The 24,911-nt window shown below is 42.5% G+C and overlaps 1 protein-coding gene and 1 long non-coding RNA gene across 3 annotated transcripts; both read right to left on the reverse strand.

Annotated features, from left to right (window-relative positions):
• Nucleotides 1–941: 941 nt before the first annotated feature.
• On the reverse strand, nucleotides 942–23,669 carry LOC116058723. Of its 2 annotated transcripts, none has more exons than XR_004107099.2 (2): nucleotides 23,651–23,669; nucleotides 942–1,395 (listed from the first exon to the last, which is right to left on the reverse strand). It is a non-coding gene; the product is annotated as an uncharacterized LOC116058723 (long non-coding RNA). The 2 variants fall into 2 exon arrangements; XR_004107100.2 differs by having other exon boundaries at nucleotides 23,647–23,669.
• Nucleotides 942–24,594, reverse strand: rcc2 (regulator of chromosome condensation 2). The gene is made up of 13 exons (XM_031311365.2): nucleotides 24,440–24,594; nucleotides 20,202–20,416; nucleotides 17,381–17,474; nucleotides 12,425–12,568; nucleotides 11,388–11,519; nucleotides 10,496–10,584; nucleotides 8,244–8,358; nucleotides 7,165–7,331; nucleotides 5,607–5,787; nucleotides 4,246–4,351; nucleotides 3,715–3,787; nucleotides 3,541–3,618; nucleotides 942–2,084 (listed from the first exon to the last, which is right to left on the reverse strand). Exons 2-13 carry the CDS (start codon nucleotides 20,400–20,402, stop codon nucleotides 1,980–1,982), a joined length of 1,485 nt encoding a protein of 494 aa, XP_031167225.1. The 5' UTR covers nucleotides 20,403–20,416; nucleotides 24,440–24,594; the 3' UTR covers nucleotides 942–1,979.
• Between the last annotated feature and the right edge of the window lie 317 nt (nucleotides 24,595–24,911).

The raw sequence follows: 24,911 nt of genomic DNA on the forward strand, positions 1-24,911 counted from the left end.
TGTAATCAGGGTTCAAATTATGATTTCATCTTTGTGGGGGTCTCTTTTAAAAAACAAAAAAAAAAGTAGTCTATGAGCAGCACATTTTGAGCATTAAACATTTCATTTCCTGCATTCTGGTGAATTTTTATGCACCTATTTACCTTTTTCTGAATCAATGTATGCTCCAAATATCTTTATGTAAAGGGAAACAGAGTACAATCCAAATATAAAAACATAATGGAATATATTACAATAAGGCTACAGCCATAACCAACTCTAAAGACTGTTGTTCACATTAGTAACTTTGACACCAATACACGGGGAAAATAAGGTTGAAATTAAACCTTTAAAACTATGTAAAACATGAGTGTATATGGCAAAAATGACTTAAATGTGACTTAAGTTTTAACCCTCCTGTTGTCTTCGGGTCAAATTTGACCCAAAGTTTCTATATCAGAACATTTGAGTTTCTTTCAACCAAATTGCTCAAAAGTAAGACGGAAGGTTCCATGAAACGCTCTTCACAAGTAAAATTAAGGATCAGTTTACTACCTTTATTAAATTTTTGGTGTTTTAATTTTATAGAATTATTTTGACTTCACTTTGACAGTCTGTGATTATCCATCAACATACGTTCCTTTGATCTTAAATATTAGTCAAAATTATTCAAACTTTTTGCTTTTTTTTTAACTCCAAAGTTAGATATAATTTCATATAGGCTACATGAGGTGTATTGACCATAAATTCCAAAAATGAGTGTAAAACTAGTGGTAATAAGTTAAGTGTATACTGGTGGAAGTGGTAAAAAAAAAAAAAAAAAAAAAAGTGTTGAAAAATGTGGCAAAGGAGACAAAAATGCGTCAAAAAAATTAAAAAAAAATTTGACCCGGAAGGACAACAGGACGGTTAAAAGGAAATAATTCAGATATAGAACATGTGGAGAAGTCAAGACAACAAACTCAATTCACATGAATCTTTATTTAACCATTTCAATGAAAAAAATGAACCCAGAGAAATGTCACCATAAAAAAGAAAGCAGTACAGGTAAGAGGAAACCCTCCTCTGCTGTTTTTAAAACGACATGCCTTCATTTCCAGACACCTTGATATATTTAGAGACAGTGCATTATCGGTTCTAAAAAGTTCTGACCTGCTTGTGAAACCGCTTTGAGCGTTGGAACAGTTACTACTCAAATTAGGAAAACGAGGAAAGACAAGACCTAGAGAGACAACAGTGATCTTGGAAGAACCGAGGTGTGCATCCTTGATGCAAACGCTGAATAAAAAAAAAGTTAAAAAAAAAAAAAAAGAGGAATGTAACCATCGAGTGGAGTGCACTAAACTCAGAAAAACAACGTTCCAAATCCTGATTGTAATCTGTGGCAGCTGCACACGCACACACATACACATACACCTTCTCATACTGCACTGAAATCAAAGTGATCAGCTGATCCTCCGAACAACACAAACACTTCCATACCCTGAACGTACACGTAGAAAAAGGCACAGGTATGGAGTATTGGTCTTTGAAAAACCCCCAGTAGGAAAAAGACTGAGGGTCCCGTTGTAGCACCCGTAAATGTCACAAACAACTTCATCATTTCATATACTGCAACAAAGAAAAAACTGAACAAAACATGAATGTTTGGCTGTATTACAAAATGGGAACGTTACTTTTTTTTCATTTTATTTTTTTTAATATAGGGAAGCACGACTCTACTACTAGGTGGGAAGTGCTTTGAGCAAACTGCTGCACGTTTACTCAACGTGGGAAGTGAAGGTATCTTGCCGTACAAGGAATCTGTCCGTCTCCAGTCCCATTTTCTCAGGTTTTCAGTGTCCAAATTGGTGTAGAGCCAGTGTGCTGGTAGTTGAGATGTGTGGATATCCTTCCGAGCCTCAACCATCCCACTAGTACACCGGCAGTGACTGCCGAGCATCGCTGGTCTGCTTCGGGGGGGGGGAAAAGAGGTTGAGGTGTTGCTGTCGGACGCCCGGTCAGATCGTCCGGGGGTTGTACTCGGGCAGCTTTTTCAGTTTCTCCTTCTCCTGCTCGGTGTCCTGTCTGGCAATCACCAGAGAGTGACAGTAGCCCATCACCACCTGCAGAAAAAACACACAACACATCGCTCAGTGAGGTTTTCCCAAAAGTACTGGTACGTTTTTCACCTCAACTCTGACAAAGCATCTCAAACACCAGGTCTGATAAAAATACAGAGCGCTTTCAGATACATGCTTGGGTAAAGGCCCTGACACACCAACCAGATGGCCGACCGTCGGCAGTAAAGCCAGTCGGACTGATCAGTCGGGTCCCCGAGGTCCAAAAAATACCTCAGAACACACTGAAGGGACGCCGACTTGAGCGTACGCTCTGCGCGTGCGCGAAACGTAATACGTCTCCATAGCAGCAGGTGGCGCTGCTCTGTATTGTTTCCATTAACAGTCTGATTATTTCCCAGAAAATGAAAACCGGCAGCTGATTGGACGAACGCGTCACGTGGTTCTTTTTTCTCCGGAAATTCACAGCCAGACTGTCATGGCGGCTCGTTCAGAATACGATCTCATATTGTACTAAAATAGTTCACCGAAACATGTTTCTGAAAACATTTTAAGAGAGAAATAGGCCGTGCAGTTGCTGAATCTGTCTTCATTTCAGATCGACAAAGGTCAGTTTAAAAGATTTGTCAGATTTTCTCGCTCGCCGTTTCCGGGCGAGCCTCGACTGCCCTGTCTCTGACTGAACATGTCAGGTCGGCCAAAATTAAGGCCGACGGCTCCTCGGACGGCCGACGGCACGGAACACACCGAACAGACTCGAGTCACCGACCTCGCCAGACTGTCCGACGGCCAATTATCAGGCTGGTGTGTCTCCTCTCTTACTGCTTCGCCCAACTCTGACAAAGCATCTCAAACACCAGGTCTGATAAAAATACACAGACAGCTTTCAGACGTATGCTTGGGTAACACTTTACTTGACGGTATCTACATAAGAGTGACATGACACTGTCATGAACACATGAACTCTAACTCTAACCATAACTTGTCATGACAAAAACCGAATGACACGTACTGACAGAAGCGTTACGTCATACACGTTGACTTGTTAATGTTTATAACACGTTCATGACAGTGTCATGTCACTCTAATGTAGATACCTTCAAGTAAAGTGTAATTAAAACATTCGCTCGCAGCTTGCGACAAAAATAGAGGAGACGCCAAAACAACCAATCGCAACTGCGGATCAGCTGCGGATCGCAGCCGGTCCGCGCCAGATCGCAGCCGGTCCGCGCCAGATCGCAGCCGGTCCGCACCAGATCGCAGACGCTACGTGCCTGAACGCAGCCGGTGTGGCCGGACAGATTGGATAACATGGACGCCGAAATGAAAATAGCTTAGCTTCATGGGGCTTCGTGGCTATTCGGGGCGCTTCGGCGGAGAGGCTAGAGAGAACAGTTGCGTTTTTTTTCGGTTGTCTCAGTGTGGACGTTCTCTAAGTGGCGTGTGATGTAAGCCTCCCCCGTTAGGAGCGGATCAGATCCGTCGACCCTGGTTTATTCACCTGCTCGATGTAGACGCCATCCAAGGTCTTGACCTCCTGGGCGGTGGTGGAGGATTTGGGTTTGTTGTCGCCGTATCCCTGAAGGAAAAAACCAAAACACAATTAGCGGTGGGCTTCTGACTCTAGCTGTAAACGGTGTTGCATCATTTCCTGTAAAGAGGCGCCGGGTCTTACCAGCTCTCCAAACGTGGGCGAGGGGCCCCAGCTGATCATGCTCTCGTCTGCAGCGATGATGATGCTGGTCTTCCTGTTGAAACCCAAAAACACTCCGTCAAACTCCACACAGCGAAGAAACGAGTGCACTAGGGCTGCGACTAACCGTTGTTTTCTCGGTAGATGGATTATTTGTTCGGTTAATGAAACGTCAGAGACATCAATCTATCTTTTGGTCGACAAAATGTCAGAGTTTAGTGGGGAAAAAACTAAGTATGTTTGTATTTGACATCTAAAATATGACTTAATCAAGCTACAGCCATGGAGCACAGTAAGCGGCGCCCTAACGTGTGGCTCTATTTTACATTGAAAAAGCCCGGTAAAACTGCAAACCACCACTGACTAAAAAAAAAACAACAAAAAAACATTTTCTTCTGATCTGTGAAATAAGCATGTGAACCCGTTTCACCTCCACCTCTCAAAGAATCGGAATCGATAAGAACCAAATCCAAACGATGCCCGACCCTACAACCGAGTAACGTCGGCACTCACCCACACGCCAAGCTGCGGATCTTCCAGCCACACAGATCCTGCACGACTTTGGGGTACATGGTGGACTCTCTGGAAGTGTTCGTCACGCCCCAGAAAAACAGCCCGCCTGCAAACACAACATGGTCACACATCTACAAGTACAGCGGCGCACAAACAGCATCATTTGCTGTCAGACATGACTCTGACCTGACTTTATAGCCTGCATATATCAGCCAATGGGTAAATCATCTGTACGTATATGGGGCGGTCAATCCATTTAAATATTTAGTCGCGATTACTTACACGATTGTCCATAGTTGACTCGTGATTCATCGCACATTTGTCTGTTCTAAATGGACTTTGAGAGCCATTAGGAGTTCGTATCGAGGCACACCGGACTAGGGCTGCACGATAGTTTGTTTCGTCGTCTACGTCGTGATGTGCGCGATAGTCACACTGCAGGACGTTGCGATGTTGACGCTAAAACTTTTTTGCTGCTTGACAGAGAAGCAAACTTTCACCTTTTACATGATTGTTAGCGGCCGAGCCTTCCCCTTTAAGACAGCGGGCCGTGTGGGCAGCGTGTGGATGTGACGCAACGTTAAGGCCATTTCACGGTTGTGCGCAAACTTCACGACGCCGTCGACGCCTGTGTTATGGGAAGTGAGGCTCTCCATGTGTAGAATAGTACCGTAAGCGGCAGCTGCTGCTGACAGTGATGCACATCCTTTTCCATGGGTAGTGAAGCTACAGTAATCAGTGTTTTATGTTCACTGCAAAGACAAACTACATCACCTGATTAACGCAACGTAATCACGATGTCTCCCGGCCATTTTCACCGCAGAAAGCTGCTACCAGCCAGGCTAAAGCTAACATAGTTAGCCTAAAGAAACAAGGCGTCTGTCCCAACTAACGTTACGGTTCGGAGCCGCGATGCTGGAAACGTAACACTAATCTAGAACAGCAGTCTGTGTCTGATAGAACGTCATTTACACTGATTTAAGTGCTCTTGGATCCACAGTTGGTTGCTAGTGTGTGACATGTAGGCTCTGCATGCACAGCAAGCAACCAATCACAATCAATGTTGATCAATTTATCAAACAACCAAAGCAGACCCTGGTAGTCGACCACAACCTGAAATTTGGAGTAACCAACCTGCAAGCATTATTAATATCATCCCCTTTAGCCTGGATTGATAGTATGAATACAATGGTGTCGTGTGAGTCAACCAGTGTATGTCTAATCTAATGTCCCTCTCCAAAATCACTTCAGAAGAGTAGTCACACCGCTTACCTTAATTGTGATCATTTTTAAAACTAGACAACAATGTAACAGAGCCTACTTGAGGCAGACCGTGTCCAGAAATCGGGCTCTCTTCTTACCCATTTCACTGACAGCGAAGGAACACTGGTAGCCCGTACAGATCTGAGCGGCGCCACGTCCAGGAAAGTCAAACAGTTTGACCAGCCGAGGAACCATCTCGTCCTTCGGCTCCGTGTGACCCAGACGCCCGTAACCACCGAAACCCCAGCTGAACACGCGCTTCTGGGAGTCCAGCACCAACTGCAAAGCCACAGACACACACACAGTTTTAATGCTCCATCTTAAAGGGTAACTTCCGTTTTCTTTCAACCTGGACCCTACGTTCCTATGTGTTTGTGTCTAAGTGACTGATGGGAACAACAATCTTTGACATCGGTCCAGTATTAAGAGATCGCTGCAGTCGGCAGCGGTGAAACAAGCTACAATGTAAGTTAACAAGACAATTGTCCAGCTTGTATTTACCTTCACAAAAGTGCTCGTTTAGCCGCTGACAGGCTCAGATTATTATTCTAAGTGTCTGACAACATTATGGAAAGGATTTCTAAGGAGGTTGACCTTTCTGTTAAAAGAGTGAGATCCTTTTTTTAACCATAAAAACATCCGCAAAATTATTGTTTAAATGTTAAATTAAATGTTAATGTTAAACCCACCAGACTCCATGTAAATAAACAGTAATTTTAGCGTCGTAGAATATGAAATATGAATATATTTATATATATATGAATATGAATATATGCAATATGAATCCTATGAAAAGGATTACGACCTACGCTGAAACGGAGAAGTTAAAAGTTAGGTAGGAAAAAACAACCAAACATGAGGCCAGTAGGAAATCTGATTGGCTGGTAACTTTAAAAAACTAGTAGCCATGTTGAAGCACTGGTTACACTGCAGCCTGGTATTTGTCTGCCGGTAACGGCGTTCTCGCTTAATATCAGTCACTAAAAATAGGGTCCTTTAAGAGGACATGGCAGTTTGTAAACCGTGTGATATGACTTGGTTCTAATGAAACTAGGGATGCACTGAATCCAGGATTCAGCTGAATATTGGGCTTTTTGATGGGGTTGGGTTTCTGCTGAACCTTAGAATTTTTTCTCACCGAACCCTACGCTTGCGCTACGCTGGTCGACGTAATGACGGCGCCGTTGATTACGGGAAGGTGTTTACGTAGGTGGAGCGTTCAATGCAGTAGGCTGTGAGGAAGTGAAAATGGAACTGGTGAGCAGAAAAAGTGTAGTTTGGCAGTACTTTCAGTCAAAAGAAGGCCATTCAAGTCCAGCTACATGTTCAATCTACAATGCTGATTAGTCTGGTGGTGGCGAGGACCCTAAACTATACACAACATCACCGCTGTTACAACATCTGGTATGAAACATCCGGAAGAATACGAGTTGTGCATGAAGGAATCTACAGACAGCAGCCAAAATGCAGCAACTTCAGGTACGGCAAAGGAAGGACAGTCACTGTTTACTTCATTAATGAGTTTACTGTGTTCATGGACTGAGGATGGGACGAGGATTCAGCAGAATCTTAACCAGTGGATTCGGTATTCGGCCGAACCCCAAAAATCTGGATTCGGTGCATCCCTAAATTAAACCAATAAGCGCACTTTCTCACCGTGTGGTTGCAGCCACAGGCCACATCTCGGACCACCACGTTGGGCACCGGCGTGACCTGGCCATCCTTGGACTTCTCGATGAAGATGGCGACGCGGCGAGGGATGAGTTCACAGTCAAACTCGATGCGCTGGGCGCGGGCTATGAACTTCCCGTCACTGTTGTGACCTGCGATGAGAGACAGAGGGAGGGATTTATTTATTTAGGGCTGGGCAATATGGAGAAAAATCACAGATCACAATATTCTTCACCAAATATCTCAATGACGATATTGTAGGGTTGACAATTGGTGCTTTAGCAAAATATTTTCACGATGAGTTATGATAAATAATCACCAATAATGTGGATATAAACGTGGGTAAAGGCAAATAATAGAACAGCTACAGTATCTCACAAAAGTGAGTACACCCCTCACATTTTAGTAAATATTTCATTATAGCTTTTAATGGGACAACACTGAAGAAATTACACTTTGCTACGATGTAAAGTATTAAATGTACAGCTTGTATAACAGTGTAAATGTGCTGTCCCCTCAAAATAACTCACACAGCCATTAATGTCTAAACCGCTGGCAACATAAGTCAGTACACCCCTATGTTAAATTCACATAGAGGCAGGCAGATGTTTATTTTGAAAGGCCAGTTATTTCATGGATCCAGGATACTATGCATCCTGATAAAGTTCCCTTGGCCTTTGGAATTAAAATACCCCCACATCATCACATACCCTTCATCATACCCCCACATCATCACATACCCTTCACCATACCTAGAGATCGCGATATAACAATATCCAAACAACGATTTCTAGTCTCATATGTCGATATATTTGCCAGCCCTACTGTTAATACTTTTATACCTGGGATGAAAGAGAGAGATTTATTTATTTATTGTGTGCACAGAGATCGCTTTTGACTCAAAACTCCGCTTAAAAACCAAAAAGTAGCAATGTAGATGTAGCCTGAGTTACTTAAAACACACTTTAAACAGAGCTGTCACATTAAAAAGAACAGACGTTTTAAAATTTCCCTCGGGATGAATAAAGTCTCTATCTAGATGTGTGTGCCGGTTATGAGCGTACCCAGCTGTCCGTACTCGGGGCAGCCGAAGGAGTACAGGTTTCCTTTGCAGTCCACCACCATGCTGAATTCGGCACCACAGGCCACCTTCACCAGCGGCTGGCCGTTGTAGCAAATCTAGAGGGAGCGAGAGAGAAGGAAGACTATGAAGAAGCCACTCTAACATGCTTCCTACGAAGCATCCGACTGGTCAAGCCCTTAAATTTGGTGGCCAAAGTACATTTTTGGTGGCCCAAATGTTAACTTGAGAACACAAAACAGAGAAGACATTTAATGCAACTGAACACAGCCGTATACGTGTTAAAGGTCCCATGACATGGTGCTCTTTGAATGCTTTTATAAAGACCTTAGTGGTCCCTAATACTGTATCTGAAGTCTCTTTTATATAGACCATAGTGGTCCCTAATACTGTATCTGAAGTCTCTTTTATATAGACCTTAGTGGTCCCCTAATACTGTATCTGAAGTCTCTTTTATATAGACCTTAGTGGTCCCCTAATACTGTATCTGAAGTCTCTTTTATATAGACCTTAGTGGTCCCCTAATACTGTATCTGAAGTCTCTTTTATATAGCCCTTAGTGGTCCCCTAATACTGTATCTGAAGTCTCTTTTATATAGACCTTAGTGGTCCCCTAATACTGTATCTGAAGTCTCTTTCCTGAAATTCAGCCTTGGTGCAGAATTACAGCCACTAGAGCCAGTCCCACAATGAGCTTTCCTTAGGATGTGCCATTTCTGTGAGAATATATAATGATGTATTCAAATTGAAAACTAAAGTTCTTTGTAAACATTTATATTCTCTCACAGTCTCTTAGGATCTGTTTTGTCCAGAAGTGCTCACAGACGGGGTTGAGACCGTAAAACAAAGTAGGGAAAGAGAGGAGGGCTAGGGTAGGCTAAGGCTAACTCCTTATTGGCTAATCTCGTTCCACTTCAGGAAATTCCGCCAGATGCATGTTTTTTTTCCGTTTCCTTCTGCTTTCTTTGTGATGGAATTTTAAATTTGGTGGATTTATGGAGGACTATTGTTGACTCTCGCACAACTATTTTGCAGCGGCTCTGTGCAGAGTTCAGCACCGCCCATGACGACTGTGATTGGCTTAAAGAAATGGCAATAAACCAGAGCACGTTTTCCTCCCGTCCCTGGATGCTGTGTGGACTAGCCAGACCCCCCTCCTTCAACGCGCTTTGGAGGAGGGTCTGGCAAAGCGAGACTACATCATCATCCCCCCCCCCCCCCCCAAATAATTTCCTGGTTCTCCTTCTCCATCAACAACATGAAATCAAGGAGAGGGTTAACTTCTCCTGCTCCAGATTTCCCACCGTAGTCAGAAAGAACAGAGGAGACAATGAAGGCTGTTTTACAGTAACCGTAGCCCACGTGGCGCATCCAAATGTGACGTCATGAGATCGCCGTGACCATTTATACCTGCGCTGGTGGTCACAACACTAGCTGCAGTCTTCTCCTGAACAGCGGTGGCGCTAATGAGCAAAGGCTACAGACGTTGCTCTTTCTACGGACTAGAAGAAGAAGAAAAAGGTAAACAACGGCAGAACTGGCTGCAGCATTGCTGTCAATGAAGAGCTACTTCGTCGGATCAAGCCTTTCATTCACCATAAAAGAACTCATCTTAACTTAGTGAGTTTACAAGAGAGACCAGCAGTCACTCTGAGAGTCCTGGCATCCGGTTGGCTGCGGACCCGTTCGGCCTCCCGTTTCCGCTTTGTCGCGCCGGCAGGATATGACATCATTTTGACGTCACGATGGCGCGCGGCAGCTTGGATGCGTTCAGTATATAACACCTATTAGTTTCTCTCACTATGACTCTAGAGTCACTACTCACTCTGAAGATAATCACCGTCACTCTCTCACTTCTCCCTGGCTCTACCACACACTCCACACACACACACACACACACACAACGCACAAGTATAAACTTCAGGCCACTTACGTAGGCTACGGCGAAAGCTCTAGCCCTATTATGGTCTATTTAACATTAAGAAAAAAAGAGGCTGTATGGCTTGACTGCAGGGTGCTAAAAAGTTAGCTTTTAGCACTGACTTAATGTTTGGCCCTATGGAATCTGTCTTATAGCGATTTTAAATTCTTAATTTTGCGATTCAGCCATGATTCTGTTCTCACAGATATTATGGTGCTCTACGTTAATGCTGCCATCGCTCTGAGACTGGTCCCACGGGGCTAAACAACTTCTTCTGTTCTCTGGCTCTACAGTGTGTGACAGTGATGGCGTACCGGTGCTGGGCTGAGGACTGCGTCGGTCTGGTTGCCTTGGCCGAGCTGGCCCAGCTTGTTCTCGCCAAAAGAGTACGCAGTGCCGTCCTCTGGGGAGAAAAGAATGGCATCAGCAAACACAGCAGCATATCACATACTCACATTCTGTCTGTTAATTAAGATCTGGACCCAAAAGGATATCATGGAAGATGTTTCTTCGCCACGGCTGTTGATGCGTTTTCGTCTTTGTACTATATGTGTCATTGCTGTCTAACTCTGTGTTTGAGCGGAGTTGCTCGGGAACGAAAAATGAATTTCGGTGTAAACTGACAAAGCTGTATCATATCGTTATTGGAAATACACAGCAACGGAAAGTTGATTACATCATTTTTGGAAATCTGCTGTTAATGTCCAATGAAATCAAACAACTTCTGCATTAAATTATTATGACCCCAGAGTATGCTGCACTCCAGCAAACGGCTACAACAGATTAGAGATGGTCCAATACCTTTATTTTTCTTTCCGATACCGTACTGGCCGATACAGAGCACCGATCCGGTACCAGTGTGCTAAAAAATACATATTTTATTATGTTTTAAAAGCTGTACACTACTATCCCTGTATGGATGTGATAGGATTGCTATCATTGTGTGGTCTGGCTCAGGTTAACTTCTTTGTAAAACATGAACATATATCTTTCTTTTATTGTCTGTTAGTTAGTCATAACGGAAAAAGAACAAAAATAAACTACTTTAAAGTAGATTTTCTTCGGGTCTAAAATACATGGTATCGGATCGGTGAATAAACTCCAGTACTACCGATACCGAAACCAGCGTTTTGGGCGGTATCGGAAGATAGTAAGCATGACATCGGTCCAACCCCTGATGATAACTCGCGTCGTGGCTTAGCCTACCTGTGAGTGCCAGGGTGTGATTGCGTCCACAGGCTGCAGCGACAATCACATGCTCCGCCAGGCCCTCGATTAACTTGGGAGCCTCCAGACGCTTGGTGTCTCCGTGTCCCAGCTGACCTTTTTCGTTACGACCTGCAGAAGCCAGAAACCAAGAGCTCAGAGATGGGTGACTCACGCCGCTCTACCCTCAGACACTGACTACGTTTACATGCACATATTATTCCGGTTGTTGCCCTTATTCCCCAAAAAGACAAAATTAGGACTAATCTGTTTACGTGGCAAATGAAAGTGAATATTCCTCTAATATCACCGCTTACATGCAGCCGTGCAAAACAGGATTTTTCAAAGTTTTCCAACAGTGGAGGACTTGCTGGACCGTGTAAACGGTCTCTCGGTCTTTTCTTTTGGCCGTGCATCTCTACCGCAGCCCTGCAAACTGTTGGCTGCTTGGTTTGTGTACAGCAACCATAGCAACGCACAGAGCTGACCGTAAGCCGTCAACAGGCGAGAGGCCGTAAACTGTCAAACTGTAAAAGCCCTGATTGCACTGTATGCAGGGTTCAAAATTGACATCATTTACCAGCCAAATTCTGGTAAAACACACACGTGGCTGGTAGGTTTGCTTCACTTACAAGCCAAAAAAACAATGGTAATCTATTAAGTAGATGGTATAATTTGAACCTTTACCAGCCATGTGGCTCGCTGGCGAAAAAAGTTAATTTTGAACATTGGCTGTATGTCCAAAGAATGCCTCTAAAACCTGAATAATAATGGCATATCTCACATGTCTTAATCGGAAAATGCTATACTGGGAAAAAGGCCTTATTCTGCCGTTTACATGACCTGTATCAAATTCGGAATAATAGTGGAAAATTAGCGTGCATGTAAACATACTCAGTGCGACACAAACCTGTTCACAAATCCACGTCCTTACAGTCAGTAATCCCAGCTGTATTTCCTGGGTATAAACTCGTAACCTTACACAACATTTTAAAATCAGGAACTTCATTTGCGCCCGAGTGCATCTTGTCACTTACCCCAGCTCCACAGCTTGCCCTCGGTGGTCATGAGGAGACTGTGTGCGGCACAGGGCCCAGACACCACACAGCTGACCTGAATGTCATTCAGGCAGCCGTAGCGGTGAGGACCCCACAGATTCTGGCCCAGGTTGCGAAAAGCAGCTGGAAAACAGACACAGACCACCCATCATATTAATCATTAGGTTATCCATTTAATGACCCCACACACACACACAATGTTATTTTCTGCATCCTATTACATTCCTTGGCCGCTGTATGAGAGGAAAGAGAAAATCATAATGTAATGCATCCTCGTCACGAGGGAGAGAGAAAAAAAATACTTTGAATCACGCAGATCGTGCTTCTGATTTCGATGTCGGAATGTAAAGCCAATTTCGCAATTTTCAATTCAAAATTGAAATCGTGATTACTTTATATTCATATACATAAAACTCAAATCTGCACTCTTTGTGCCTAGACTCTAGCCTGGACTTCAAGGGCCGCAATGGAAAAACCCTAACCCTAAAGTTAGGTGACTTTATTGCGATATCCAGGATATCGCAATAAAGTCACAAGACTTTGTTTTCAGGATATCATACCTGATGAACTTTAGTACTTTAAGCGCACGTATTCTGCGTTATAATTCATCAAATCACTCTTCATGTCAATAGTACTGTGATGAGCCGTTAGTTACTAGAACCAAGCTAGATCACTCAAACAATCACAAGATTAAGGCTACGTTCTGACTGCAGGCAAAAGTGGCCCAAATCAGATTCTTTTCGGGGTCAAGTGACCAGGTCAGACTTCTTCAGAAGTAGTGTGAACACTCAAATCAGATCTAGACCACTTCCATATGTGGTCCTGAATCAGACCCAGGTCTGATTTTTTTCAATGCAGCCGCAGTGTAAACAACCAAGGAGGATTTGATGCAACTTTTACGTCAATATACATCGACCTTCGTCACAATTATGCGCCAGCGGGAGTTAGCCCTAGACACAGACAGTCACATTAAAAACTTGACTAGGCATCCAAAAGTTTAGAATAAACTGCGTCTCTGTGAAGCTATTCACATCGCAGTCCCACCACTCCTCCTTCGTCTCTGCCTCCACACAGACCTCTGTAGTGAATTTGCAGCCATAGCCCCGCAAAAGGCCAAAATAGCCAACTTGGCTCTCTCTCTCTTCATTCTTCTCCTCCTCAGCACCTGCTCATTAATGTTACGGCTGCCATTACATAAACACTTTGAAATAAAAGCGAAAGTGCTGACTTTCCTCCATAACCTCCCTAACTTTAGTGCAACAGCTGCTGCGCCTGATGTCATTGTTATTGTTCTTTTAAAAACGTAAAAGCTCGATGGCGTTTTAAGCCCCCAACGTCTCCTTCCAGGCAGCGCTGCAACCATTGACTTCAAGGCACCTAACCCTAACCTTAACCCTAACCATAACCTAATCCTAGTGCCTTCCAGGCAGCGCTGCCTGGAAGGAGACGTTGGGGGCTTAAAACACTGATAAACGTGCTGCGTCTGATGTCATTGTTATTGTTCTTTTGCACATGCGGGTCAGTTTGAAACCGCAAACGGTTCACACTGGAATCTGATATAGGCCACATTTTAAAAAGGTAATGTGAACAGACAAACATACAAAAAAAATCGGATTAAGACTTGCGGTGTGAACGCAGCCTTAGGCCGGTTACACACTGGAAGCGTCTCGTGAGCGTGGCGTTTGTTGCGTCTCAGAAGCGTGGCGGCTGCGTGGATTTTTCTGTGTCCTACACACCAGAAGCGTGTCTGACGCGGCGCTGCTCCTGCTGCTAGGTACAGGGAGGGCTGATCTCGGGACGTAGCACCCACACATTCAAACTCTGAAAAATGGGTAAGTGGGCTGTCTGTTTATAACAACTTTGTGTAGCTGGACCGTCACTCAGAACACACACTTATTGTAGCCTATTCTACCCTTTATAGGCGTGTTCGACGTATGGGGAGAGAGTTGTTACTTAAAATAAATATATAGCCTACTGATCTGATTAAAGTAAGACAACGTCGGCAGTATTGACTGCAAAATATGTTACAGAATATTTCGTTCTGTATGACAGGTGCTATATTTGAAAATCTTTTCTCTGAAATTTTTTATTACATTTATATCTACATTGATGTCAAAACCTAGAGACTTTCAAACATCAAGATGTCATTTATTAATATGCATTTGTGTCTAAATGACATAAACATATTTTCCTATTCTATTTTGCCTGGAAACGCTTCCAACACGCTCGCGTCTCGCGTGAAAAATAGGCGTCGGTTCCATTTCTAGCAGGCACGCGTCTCACGCAGGCAGTGTGTAAGCTCTAACCTGTTAACATGGGAGCCGAAATATAAACGGACCCGCCACGCGGCTGAAACGCTCGCGAGACGCTTCCAGTGTGTAACCGGCCTTAGTCTCCATTTATTTGAAAACGAAGGCAGTTCAAATCAAGACAAACTACTGCTACACTTCCACAAGACGTGCTGAACATACCCAACTAAACCTTTATATGCAAGCACACCACTAACTAATGATTTTAATGTGTTTTGGTGCTCTGGTAGTCGCAGCATTTCGCCCATCCAGAGATAGTCTTTGTCTATGCAGCTGCTCCGGCTGACCCCCTCCCCCCCCAACCCCCCCAGTCTCAACAAAGCAGAGTTATCAGCGCGTACCAGAGAGGCGAGGCAAGGGTGGAACAAGGCAGCGCACTGCCTAGCCCAGGCATCAGCGGGACGGCTGCAGGGGGGGGCGGCACACAACACGCATACATATGAATAGACATTACTGTCGCAATCAATTAATGGGATCTCACCGGCTTTAATCCATATGTGGCTTGTGCATCCCAAAGAAAGAGACATGTACACCTAACATGTGGTCTTCCTGAAGTAGGGCTAGGTAATATATCGATATTATATCGATATCAATATGTGAGGCTAGATATTGTCTTAAATGTTGGATTTCGACATCCTGATATGACATAAGTGGTGTCTTATCTTGGTTTTAAAAGCTGCATTACAGTAGAGTGATGTCATTTTCTGAACACACCAGACTGTTGTAGCTGTTCTATTATTTACCTTTACCCACATAGTTATTATATCAACATAACTGATGATTATTTATCAAAAATCTAACTGTGTGCACATTTTGTGAAAGCACCAATTGTCAACCCTACAATATCGCCACGATAGAGGTATTTGGTCAAAAATATTGAGATATTTGATTTTCTCCATATCGCCCAGCTCTACCCTGAAGCTTGATTTATGGTTCTGCGTTGAATCTACACTGTAGGTGCGTAAGTAGGCACACGGAGATTAATACGGACCCTACGCTGTAGCCTGACGTACACCTCCGCAGAAATGCAGCTACACGTGGTCCGCTTGGTACCGTCGCATCTGCCTCTACTCATTTCCGGGGTTTTCTTCTCCGTGAACAACGATGATATCGAGGCCCTTTCGCCGTCAGCAGACTTCGCTCACACCGCTGTTCTCAAAAGGGAATGAAGTAAATCCGCCCCGCTCTGCCGTTATTTCAGCTGCCTGTGGAAACCCAGCGTCAGAAAGAAAGAACGACCCCTCCACTCTCTAACTGGACCCAGACTGTCCTCATGTTAGGCCGGAAACTTCTGGTCAAAGAATGGAAAGCCCCCTCTGCACCAGCACTGGATTTGTGGCGTGCCGCTCTGGGTCAGATGGCTGCCCTTGAACAACTGTCCTATAGGTTGCTTGACAAAGTGGAGGAGTACAACTTGAAATGGGGGAAGTATCACTCGTACACTTTGGACATTTAATGGCGTTCCGCCTCACAAACATAGCATTTAACTAGAAATCATGACTGATGGATACATTGATAGAATACTGTACCTACATATAGGGCAAGGTTGCAAACTCAAGGGCTCTGTGCATTATTTACTTTTTTATAATTTTCTAAAATGTATTTATAGTTTAATCTATGGTCGCGCTGTCTTCCTTTAATTCTATTTTGTTGTATGTGTACGGCTTCATTTTTCTGATGGATATGTGTGTGTGTTTACATTTTCTGAAAAACCAATAAACTGTTAATCATAAAAGGAAAGAAAGAAAGAGTGTATTTCCTTGTTGATTGAAGGGGGGCTTTAACAGGGCGACTCGCACTGAACATCTTGTAAATCCCAACCACTCAATTACCATGTCACTTTCGTTAAAAGTGCTCATATTGTGGTTTTGGCTTTTCCCCTTTCCTTTATTGTGTTATATCTTTTTTTGTGCATGCAATAGGCTTCCAAAGTAAAGAAGCCCAAAGTCCACCCCAAAGGGACTTACCATCTCCAACAGAAAACACTCTGCACAGAGACCATGGTACCAAACGTGACAACAAAACTCTGTATAGCTGCACGCAGTCACTGCACTGACTGTTGTTCGCCAAGAAATAGTTCCAGCATGTAACACCCTGTAAAACATGTTGATTCACAGCGTGATCCTGTTCTAAAAGGTGACAGCTGCACTTGCTTTGGGTTAAGTTTCAAAATGTAAATCACAAAAAAAGGCATTTCTTCACACTGAAAAGGCTACACGTGGCTATACCACGCCAACGTCTTTCTTCTCTTGGATTTAGAGATGATAATAGCTAGGTCTCTGGGAATCGCTTTTGTATCCACGCAAAATTGGTATTGTAGTTGAAATTTCCCTAACCTCATTGATATTGAATCGAATAAGAAATGTAATCAAATCAGGACCTTGTAAATCGGTATTGACTCGGGAAATCATTGGAGATACCCGGCCCAAATAATAGCAGTAAGTTCAAATGACTTTTATATGATAGATTTTTGATCATTGCTAGTGTGACAATCCATGCAGTAATAACGTTTGCAATCAAAATGTGAGATGCATACGCATTAAACAAAGGCTGGCGTTATCTGTCCTACTGTAGACCCGATTCAGCCATTTGACATAAAAAATAAATAAAAAAAAGAAGATTCTACCTTGTTGTTTGGGCACCTCCTTTCTTCCAATCAAATCCCAGTTGGTTGCTCCAAAGATGAGCAGTTGACCTTTCACCTTTGGGCCCTCAAGTTTCTGTAGAAAAGGACAAAACGAGGTCAATGACATAAAAAGTGTCAGAAAGCAAATCATTACACAAACTGTAGCTGGATCACAGCATCTGTTATTTGATTTAAAGGTCCCATGGCATGAAAATTTCACTTTATGAGGTTTTTTAACATTAATATGAGTTCCCCCAGCCTGCCTATGGTCCCCCAGTGGCTAGAAATGGTGATAGGTGTAAACCGAGCCCTGGGTATCCTGCTCTGCCTTTGAGAAAATGAAAGCTCAGATGGACCGATCTGGAATCTTCCCTTTATGACGTCATAAGGGGAAAGGTTACCTCCCCTTTCTCTGCTTTGTCCACCCAGAGAATTTGGCCTGCCCATGAGAGAAAGAGAGAGACATCATGGCTTTCAAACGAGCAAAGTGGCAGTTGGTCAAAGCCTCCACCTTGCACCCCCCCCCTCTCCTCCTCAATAGCATTTAAAGCTACAGACACAGAAATGGCACATCCTAAGGAGAGCTCATTGTGGGACTGACTCTAGTGGCTGTAATTCTGCACCAAGGCTGAATTTCGGGAAGAGACTTCAGATACAGTATTAGGGGACCACTAAGGTCTATATAAAAGAGACTTCAGATACAGTATTAGGGACCACTAAGGTCTATATAAAGAGACTTCAGATACAGTATTAGGGACCACTAAGGTCTATATAAAGAGACTTCAGATACAGTATTAGGGGACCACTAAGGTCTATATAAAAGAGACTTTAGATACAGTATTAGGGGACCACTAAGGTCTATATAAAAGAGACTTTAGATACAGTATTAGGGGACCACTAAGGTCTATATAAAAGCATCCAAAAAGCAGCATGTCATGGGACCTTCAAGAAGAACATTCTGGCATTTGGGGAAAATAACACTTTGGTCATCCTGATTACACAGTTTGAAGACATGTATGTTTTATATTTTTGTTTATTTTCCTGAACCAATGAATTTTTATCAATATACTGTGTGTAACTATCCTTCTGCAATCATATTTAAAGACTTCATCCTTGCAGACGGCCCTGTGGACATAAGTACGCACTTGGAAGAAACTGTAAGTGTGCAGCAAAACTCATCCTGCGGAGAATATTCACTTTTATCAGAAAGCAGATAAAAGATGTTGAAGAAAACTAAATCCCATGCCAAGGGTCAGACTGTCCTTCATCAAGAGGAAAACAACACTAAAACGTAAATACATGTGTAGATTTGAAAAAAAAAATAAGAGTAAACGACTGACTCGCTGACTGAAGTCATCGTTATGGTGGTACTAATTCAATATTCTGAGTTTACGAGCTACACATTTGTTATTTCTTTTCTATCAAAAGGAAATAAAGAAATTCCTGCACACACTTTCCACCTCTGCATTTGATTTGTCAACTTTTCTGTCCCTGGGACCGTTCTCAAGACGTGTAAATAGACACGTAATAGTCTTGAGAAACGTCGACAAATAAACAAATGCAGACGTGAAACGTGTGTGCCGGAAATGTTTTTTCTTTTTCTTTTTTTAAATATGGATCTTCGGCAGATTTAAAAGGAGACTAAGCAAGTGGTGTGCATGATGCAGACTATTCATCTTTTTTTTTTCTCCCCATCAACTAATTTTTCTGGAAGTAATAGTTATACATAAACAGGGTTTCTACGGGTTTTACCAAGTCAAATTTAAGACTTTTTAAAAAGACCATTATGAATCAAATTTAAGACCTACAGTATATCACAACTTCAAAAAAAAAAGTCAGATGTCAGAGTCCGGAAACATCTTCAATCTACAATTCCCCGATTTCCTCAATGGCATTATAGTACGGGTGTGTAGATTGGCTGCAAACAAAGTTGCATGTTGGTCTCATTTGTAGTCACGACACCACCACAGAATAATAATAAATAAAAAAGAACATTGTAAAGCGCTGCAGGAACCTTTCACTGAGCATTAGACATTGCGTTACACTGACGTAGGCAAATTAAGACCGGTTGAAAATTATTTAAGACCTAGAACACAATACTAGCCTGACAAGCCAGACCCACATCCAGATGTTGGGTCTGGGAACTCACTATTGGCTGGGCTCAATCCGAGGGGCGGGATAAACGGTTGTCTTTCAAAATTCCCTCTGCACGCAATAGGATAGCACTACAACCAATCAGAGCAACGAAGAAGGTAGCGGAGCTGGTTGATAGATTAAACTTTTGCCGTATCCGGTCGGCAAAACTCTGAACACAAACTTCCTTTTTTAAGAATGACTTCAGTGCCGTTCTTTGTTCTTTTCTCGAAGAAAAGCTGAACTCCAAGTCTTCCAGAGTCGCGGCCAAAGCCGACTCCAAAGACCGCTGTTCACCAGCAGCAGCAGCAGCCATAAGCCCCGCCCACCGACTGTATACACGATGTGATTGGTCTGACCAGAATTTGGTTTTTCCAGCTCATAAGCCAACGGAGAGTTGCTAGACAACCCTGGCTGCAAATTACATTTGCTGCCGCTAGGGTGGTCTAGATTTCTAGGCTACCACAATACTTCAGCGGATGTAAGATTTTTTTTAGGTTTAAAATGTTCATTTTGAAAAAACTTTTTAAGACCCTGCTGAAACCCTAATAAATGGGATGCCATATAATAGAAACAATAAAGACAAAACAAAAAGATACACGTTTTAAATTACAAACACAATTCTGGTAGTTCTCCTGAAATAGCCAACTGGCAGCGTAAGTTTTAAAACAAAGTGCATCAAACCCACTATTTTCTCTTTGACGTCGTCTGCCACAGTGACGGGCTGGAGACCAGACTTGGCGGCGAGCTTCCCCGGTTTCTTGTTGTTTTCCTGTTCGTAATCAAACTCATCGTCGCTGCTGAAGTCCCTCTCTTTCCTCTTGCCGCTGGCCCTCTTCTTCTTCACCCCACCGTTCCCTGAGACGTCGGTCACCTTCGTACGTGGCATGTTTCAATCCAAAGCTGTTCGCGGGAAAGAGTTTGTACAGAGAGAGACAACAATATTGTTAAGGCTGCACGATATGAGGAAAACGTCAAATTGCGATTATTTTGACTGATGTTGCGATAGCAGTATGATTCACGAGAATGGAGGGAATGATACATTTTCTTGGATCATCATTTTCATTGAAACAAATAAAAATGTACTATAGTCACGTAGTGTGATTTTTGCAAGAATCTGTACCAAACAAAGATGTTTTTCTGTAGTCTGTAGGATGGGATTTGTAGTCCCAGGACGTCTCTGCAGCACCACAATACTTCATTCAGAACGGTTTGACACATATTGTGCCTTTAACAAATATTGCAATTTCAATAAAATTGCGATTAATTGTGCAGCCCTAAGGGCGCCCGGATAGCTCAGTTGGTAGAGCGGGCGCCCATATATAGAGGTTTACTCCTCTACGCAGCGGGCCCGTGTTTGACTCCGGTCTGCGACCCTTTGCTGCATGTCATTCCCTCTCTCTCTCTCTCTCTCTCTCTCCTTTCATGTCTTCTGCTGTCCTATCAAAATAAAGGCTGAAAATTAGAGATGCACTGATAGACCGGCCGGTGACCGGAATTGGCCGGTTTTCACGTGGTCGGTCATGACCGGCGACCGGCAGGTCAGTCTGACATATGCTGATTTTATGCCGGTCAACGCTACGATTAACTGACAACATAAGTTATACCAGTTACAGTTCTCAAGGACGCACGCACACACGGACGCCACAGCACGCTCTCTTTTTCCTTTCTCTCAACTTTTCCGCCGTGTGTCCGTATTCTCCCACATGTAGGAACCTGGTGAATTAACCTGCAACATGTCAGCTGTTTGGGAATTCTTCAGCGTGTGTGCAGAAGATAACAAGTTTACAACATGCAACACCTGCAAGGAGAAAGTAGGGCGTGGAGGGACGACACCAAAAACCTAAATCACATTTTTTTTAGTTGGATATTGATGTGAAAAGAAGGAAATGGTTCTAACATTGCTCTTTAGATGTGTGTGAATGTCCCACACCAGGAGTAATTTATATAGTTCTATTTTATAGTGATCCATTATCTGTTCAACACGTGTTCTATTAAAGAAAAGATAGAAAATAAATATTTGTGTGTGCTGTAAAGTGGTTAGAAAAAATGAAATCGTATCGGCTGGCCTAACTCAAAGAAAATCGGAATGGCCTAGAAAGTTGTCATCGGTGCGTCTCATCGGTGTTGTATTTTTAATTTTTAATTTTTTGCTGCTTTAATATCTTTTATAACCCTGTATGGTGACCTTGAGTGCCGAGAAAGGCGCCTTTAAATAAAATGTATTATTATTATTATTATTATTATTATCTCTACTGAAAATGCCCCAAAAATAACCTTTAAAACAAAAAATGGTGCAGCCCTAATTGTTATTGGCTGCAAACAGGAGACATTCAGGAGAGGAGGTCACTGAAAAGTTAAAAAAGTAAAAATATAGTATATACACACACACACACACACACAGTGTATTTTTTTTTACAGTGCGTAGAGAGGAGCTGCCTCCAGCCCCTCCCCCTCGTGAAGTTGCGTGCTGCCGAGTGCAGAGATGCTATCGTTACGTTAGCATGTTGCTGGTGTTCTTGCCGTGGGATTAACTGTACTAATAAAACTGTTGAAACTCCGCGGCCACGCTGCTGTGAAAGCTCCCCGAACGTCATTTATCAGAGTCTGGTTGTTACCCCTCTCAGTGGCAGCTCCTCCACTCCATACCTTTATAACGGAGCTAACCGCTAACCGGAGCTAACTGCTAATCAGAGCTAATCGTTGCCAACCGAGCCTTCAGTTCTGCGTGTCTGTATCCATTAACTGCACGTATGGACTCGAACCAGAATAAAACCCTTCATTTTATTAAAATGGCTGTAAAAGTTTTAAACTACAACTCAGAGTTGTTTGAATGACAGAAATCAGCTCAAGGTACGGCGTAGCGTTAGCATGCTAGTTGATGCTTTCTCTGCGGAGTGCAGACTGATTTGCTCTCGCGAGTCATGTGACCAAATCGCAGCCTTTGCGATTAGGAAATCGCGTTTTAACATATCGTGATATTATCGCAAATGCAATTAATCGTTCAGCCCTAATTCTATCCTGTTTATTATTTCTTAGATTCTGTACGTGTGATGTGTGTCTGATAGGTGCTGCATCATTTCCCATTTTGGGATCAATAAAAATCTACCGTGTAATTCAGACTGTAACTGTACTTGATAGAAGGGCTGCACGACATGAGGAAAATATGCAATATTGTTGTTGAATAACGCCATAACGATAGCACTTGCGATAAATAAACAGATACGAGTGAACACTGAATTGAACATTAAAAAGGTACCACTAAAAAAAAGAATGCTAGTTAGATTTTAAAGTGCAGTTTCACACAAAAAAAAAAAAACTCTAAGTGCCTTTTCATGATGCATCGCAGCCTTTCACCATGTGCTTATTGCGCAAGTTGATATCGCAATGACAATTTAAAAAAACGGTTCATTGCGCAGATCTACTTGAAAAAAATAAAGTATGGTTATTTCTCTGCATTTGTAGTTTCCTTTTCCGCACTTTTGGTTCAACCTTCTTCAACTAAAAAAGGACAGATGTCCCAGTTTCTGCCTGTTATAGAAAACCAATAGTTTCTGATGAACTTCTGTTACCATTTCACTGTTTTTTTAAATGCTAAATTCAAGTCAATTTGGCTAAAGAATCATTTAAGCAGGACTGCATTAAGGCTGCAACTAACGAGTATTTTCATAGTCGATTAATCTGTCGATTATTTTCTCGATTAATCGATTAGTTGTTGGATCTATAAAAATGTCAAAACATGGTGAAAAAATTTCTTGTTTTGTCCAAAACTCAAAGATGTTCAGTTTACTGTCACAGAGGAGAGAAGAAACTAGAAGATATTCACATTTAACAAGCTGGAATCAGAGAAATCTGATTTTTTTTTTTAAATAAAAAAATGACTCAAAGGACTAATCGATTATCAAAATAGTTGGCAATTAATTTAATAGTTGACAACTAATCGATTCATCATTGCACCTCTAGACTGCATGTGTACAGTCTAGTAAGTATGAATTATAGAAGCGTGTTTATAGAAAGGAACAATGAAGACAACGGAGGAGAAAAAGCGTGTTTGATGCGCCAAAATAAAAAGAACTAGCGGACTTTACATAAAATACGTAGCACGTCAAATAATACAGACAACTACTATGAACACACACACACACACACACACATTTGTGCAGTCTCTATGAGTTTACTGTTATTGTATGTGTATTTGAATAATAAAGTTTTGAAGAAAGAAAAAAAAAAGGGAGAACCTACTGTGCGTCTTTAAATGGACTAACGTTCAAAGTAGTAACGTAAGTTTAACGTTACTATACGTGATCCAACCCTGTTTGCCTCTATTTTCAAGTACCAGCCATTAAAATTGAAAACGTGGCCACTTTTCTCAAATTACCTTCTTCAATGACAGTCAAATCATTAGCCAACGGAAACAAACTGCCAACTAAAACATGTACAGGTGTCCGTCTGGTAGCTAACGTTAGCTGCTAGCTTCATTAGGCTAAGCAGCTAACGTTTACCACTGCCGTTCTTTGTTCACATAATGGTTAGGTAGCAAGCTAGCTGATGCGCTAACGTACCTAACACAAGTTACATAGTTAGCCGCTACACCAACATGCTAGGCAAAGTCTATGTGTTACACAAAAATAGCAAATTCTCAGAAACCCAGACTTAAATAAAGTTGCGCAAGAATTGCAAAATAGCTGACTGATAGGATTCATTAAGCTAACATCCCCCCAGTTACTGTAAGCTAAGCTAACAGGCAGTCTAAATAAAGACATGGAAACTAACGTTACATTAAACGATGCTACGACAGAAACTTTTTCAATCTTTTCTTGATTGGACACGTTTTAAGTTTAGCGTACGTAAGTTACAATGTCTGTGATTTCGAAAAAATATAATTGTAATTTCATAAAGCTACGGCTAAAATAAATGTAACGTTACCGGTGATTTCCTGATTCAGCAGCTCTCTGGCCGTCTCCGGTTTGATTGATTTGAACAAAAGAAGCTGCAGTCTCCTTTCACACCACGTGGTTTGCATTAAGTATTCATACAGGAAACCAAGCACTCACAACTGGACGCACAAACCATACATCCGTACGGCAGAAATCAGTCTTGTATAAAGTACTTGAGTAAAAGTACAAGTATCTTACCAGAAAATGACTTTGGTAGAAGTTAATAATAAGGTATACTTTATTAATCCCACAAAGGGAAATTACAATGTTTTCACTCTGTTGTTATTATTATACACATTACACACAGGCCTGAATTACACACGCATGCTCAGTACCTATACATGCACTAATGGAGAGATGTCAGAGTGAGGGAGCTGCCCATGGAGAGGCGCCCCAAGCAGTTGGGGGTTTGGTGCCTTGCTCAAGAGCACATTGGCAGTGCCCAGGAGGTGAACTGGCAC

Source organism: Sander lucioperca, chromosome 12 (assembly GCF_008315115.2).
Source record: "Sander lucioperca isolate FBNREF2018 chromosome 12, SLUC_FBN_1.2, whole genome shotgun sequence".
Lineage (NCBI taxonomy): Eukaryota > Metazoa > Chordata > Actinopteri > Perciformes > Percidae > Sander > Sander lucioperca.